The sequence below is a fragment of the Typha angustifolia genome, chromosome 4 (assembly GCF_048772165.1).
Source record: "Typha angustifolia cultivar Huaian chromosome 4, ASM4877216v1, whole genome shotgun sequence".
Taxonomy (NCBI): Eukaryota; Viridiplantae; Streptophyta; class Magnoliopsida; order Poales; family Typhaceae; genus Typha; species Typha angustifolia.
In genome coordinates this window covers 10,422,050-10,425,468 of record NC_133242.1, presented here as the reverse complement: position 1 = coordinate 10,425,468, position 3,419 = coordinate 10,422,050, and the positions used below count along the sequence as shown (strand labels likewise).

Genomic DNA, 3,419 nt, shown 5'->3' with positions numbered 1-3,419 from the left:
GCTCGAGTTTGAGGATTTTCCATATATGATAATTATATATTATGGGGAAGTATGCAGGACGTACGAGATGACAGGCGTTCGTTCGTCTTGGGACGAGCAGTTCTCCGCTCCATCTCTCATAAGCAGCGCGCGAATCGATGCTCCTCAGCAACCACGTGACGAATTTATTCGACGCTTAGCTGCTGAAGAAATTTGCCATCCACTTTGCTTCGCACTGGGATATAATTAATTGTTCAAGTACTATGCGTTTCCTTTTATCTCCTTCTCTCTCCTCGTCTTTAGTCCCATAAGAAACCTTTCTTGAATTCCTTCTGGCTACTTTCTCTTTTACCTTCTAAAGTAAAGATTTTCACATCGAATGTACAAGATTAACACTACGATGTAAATGTCTTGGTTAAAATAGTGCTGTCAAGCTTGACGAGCGGCTTAAAATTAGCTTGGGCTCAGCTTAACTGAAGCTTGAGTTCAACTTAGCTCTATCAAAACTAAATTGAGTCTAAGCTAGAGTCGACTTGCTCAAACTCGGCTCTATAGGCTCGATATAAAAGGGGTGAGTGAGAATTGAGAAAACCCTAATTCCCAAATTAGAAATACCCTTCTTGCCTAATCCTATTTCCAGCTTTTCACATCCTACCTCCTCCTCCGATCGGCACCTGTGCTCGTCTCCTCAAGCTGTCGGTGGTGTCGCCTCGTCCTCCTCCTCCTCCTTCAGCAACAGCAAGCTACCGCAGTGACGCCTCGTCCTCCTTCGCCAAGCTGCCACCGTGTCGTTCTCATTCACTAAGCCACCGCCGCGTCGTCCTCCTTCACTAAGCCATCGTCGTGTCGTCCTCCTTCACCAAGCTGCCTCCCCCTCCTCCTTTGGCAACGGCAAGCCGCCGTAGTGCCGCGTCGTTCTCCTTCACCAAGCCACCACCACGTCGCCCTCCTCCTTCCCTCTCCTACTGTAGCTCATATTCCAACCACCCAAATTTCTAGAATAAATGTTTTCTTCCTTGTCGACTAATTTCCATTAATTACAGAAATACAATATTATTTCTATCAAGCAATTCTATTACTCTTTGGTGAAATTTGATCTTATGAAAAGAAAACTTGCAACCTATGTGGGATTCATTCTGCTTGTGGTGACCTTGAACAAAATAAGCTTGACTGAAGGTTGAACTGTATTTCCCTTGCTTTTGCATAATTGAGACTTGCTTCTATTGCAACTTCCTTTGTAATTATGTTGTGCGATTATTTCTAAAACAAGAACCAATATCATTATTCTAACAAAATGATTTAGTTGGCTTTTATTTTATTTACAGATTAAATTTGTTATTCAATTTTAGCTTCTTTTTTTTTTCACTTTAAATAGGTTGTGGCTCGGCTTGAGCTCGAATTGGCTCAGTCTAGTTCGATCTAGCTCGGCTTAAATGAGACTTGATAATAGGCTCATTTTAGATTTGGGCTCGATCAGGCCTGACTTGGGCTTGCCTCAAGCTGAGCCAAGTCGAGCCTAAGCCTAATATTAAAGCTTAAAATTAATTTCGAGCTGAGCCTAAGTTAGAGCCGGCTCGCTCAGGCTTAGCTCGTTTACACCCCTAGGTCAAAGTATAAAATATAATTCTTTTTCGTTCTCTAAAAATCTTAGCTTTTAGTTGATGAATTAACATGCTACTAGAGTATGTTTATATATTATTTAAAATATAAAATTTTTACCTAATTAAATTCACTTTTAAATGCCCTGTAGAAAGATATTAAAATATAATTTAAATGCTCATGTAAGCAAATCAATCATAAGAGCATGGGATTTTATAAAACCAACTAGTCGGTAGATAATGAAAGAAATAACACAACACACACTGCAGAGGAATATATGATTTAATTCTGAATTATTTGTTTATGATTCAAATCTAATTAGAGTAAATTTGAATTTGTTTAAAAGTCGAGTTATCGGGTTAGATCAAATTTTGCTATCCGTACTTATCTTTCACCCAACTTCAATGTGTGTATTGCTACATGCGTCTCTAGGTGATGAACAATAACATATACTACAGATTGAAAGGAATGAGTAATATGAAGTAGGCATACCAGCTTATAGTTGAGACCAACTTCAACCCCAATTACGGAAAGGTCTAAAGGTGTTAAGCCCTCCTTGTTTATGATACTTGAATTTACTCTCTTGTTTTGCATTAATAGACTAACAATCCATTGATCTCCGATTCTTACTGCCGGATGTAGAGGTGTATTTCCTTGATAGTCTCTACATTCATCAATTTCACAAGCTCTGACCTTCTGCACACATATTGGACCATCTCTATCCTTTTGTGTTCGACAGCAATATGGAACAAAATTCTTCGTTGGTTATCGAGTAACTCATCCAAATTAGGACACTGGTTGATGAACACACCCATAACAGCAACTGCACTCCAGATGGGCTTGATTGCAGCAACCTGCACAGGAAATAAGTCAGATGAGTCTGCGATGTACGCTTGAGAAATGTCGTGTTTTAATAATGGCGCAACCATTTTAGCATTTCCATCTGAGGTTGCATAGTGTAGTGGAGTGCTTTCTAAATTATCAGCGCATTTTGCAAGCATTTGATTCCGCCTCAGAAGTTCTTCGACGATTTCTGCTGATTAAGTTTACATATACTATGAGAGAATTAATGAAGATCTACCATAAAATATAGAGGAAATTAGCCGCTGGGCTAAGTAAAAGATAGGCTGTTAAATACAAATTAATTTAAAGAAAAAATGAAGTGTTGATTACCTGAGTTTTGGAGGAAGGCAGCTGCATGCATGGCAGTTTGTCCATTTGGTCCGGCATAAGATACATTTGTTGGTGTTGTAGAAGATGATGATCCAAGTATGGCGTGGAGAAGAGCAACCGATCCTGCCATGACGGCCAAGTAGAGCGGAGATATACCTTGTTCGTCCACCATACTCGCTAGTCCAGGATCAGCCGACATCAACTCCTTTGCAATGTCTATATGGCCATTTTGGACTGCCAGATGTAACGCAGTCTCCTCATCACGATTCCTTGCTCTTATCGCCATCCTATTCCCGGCTCTGTCGTCCTCACCCTCGCTAGTGAAAGAAGTGACAATAAAGGAAACTATAGTGTCATGCCCAGCCCTTGCAGCACAGTGCAGCGGCGTCTCGAGCATCACATTGCGAGCCACCAGGAGGGACCTTTCTCTCTTGCAGATCAATTGGGCAAGCTCCAAGTGTCCATTGGTAGCAGCGATATGGAGGGCTGTGTTGCCCCCCATGGTTACTCCAAGGAGGACGCTGGCTCCTCGGTCTTGTGCTGAGAGAGCATCGTCCCGAGAAGCTGATATGGCTATTTCGGTTCTTGCTAGTAGGTCCTCTACGAGACTCTTATTCCCTCTCGTTGCTCCTTTGAGCAACTCAGGATCCATGGGGATCCGGTGAGGA

The 3,419-nt window shown here is 41.6% G+C and overlaps 1 protein-coding gene across 1 annotated transcript; it reads right to left on the bottom strand.

Annotated features, from left to right (window-relative positions):
• Positions 1-2,093: 2,093 nt before the first annotated feature.
• On the bottom strand, positions 2,094-3,419 carry LOC140759556 (uncharacterized). The gene is made up of 3 exons (XM_073096144.1): positions 2,752-3,419; positions 2,505-2,614; positions 2,094-2,432 (listed from the first exon to the last, which is right to left on the bottom strand). Exons 1-3 carry the CDS (start codon positions 3,401-3,403, stop codon positions 2,205-2,207), a joined length of 990 nt encoding a protein of 329 aa, XP_072952245.1. The 5' UTR covers positions 3,404-3,419; the 3' UTR covers positions 2,094-2,204.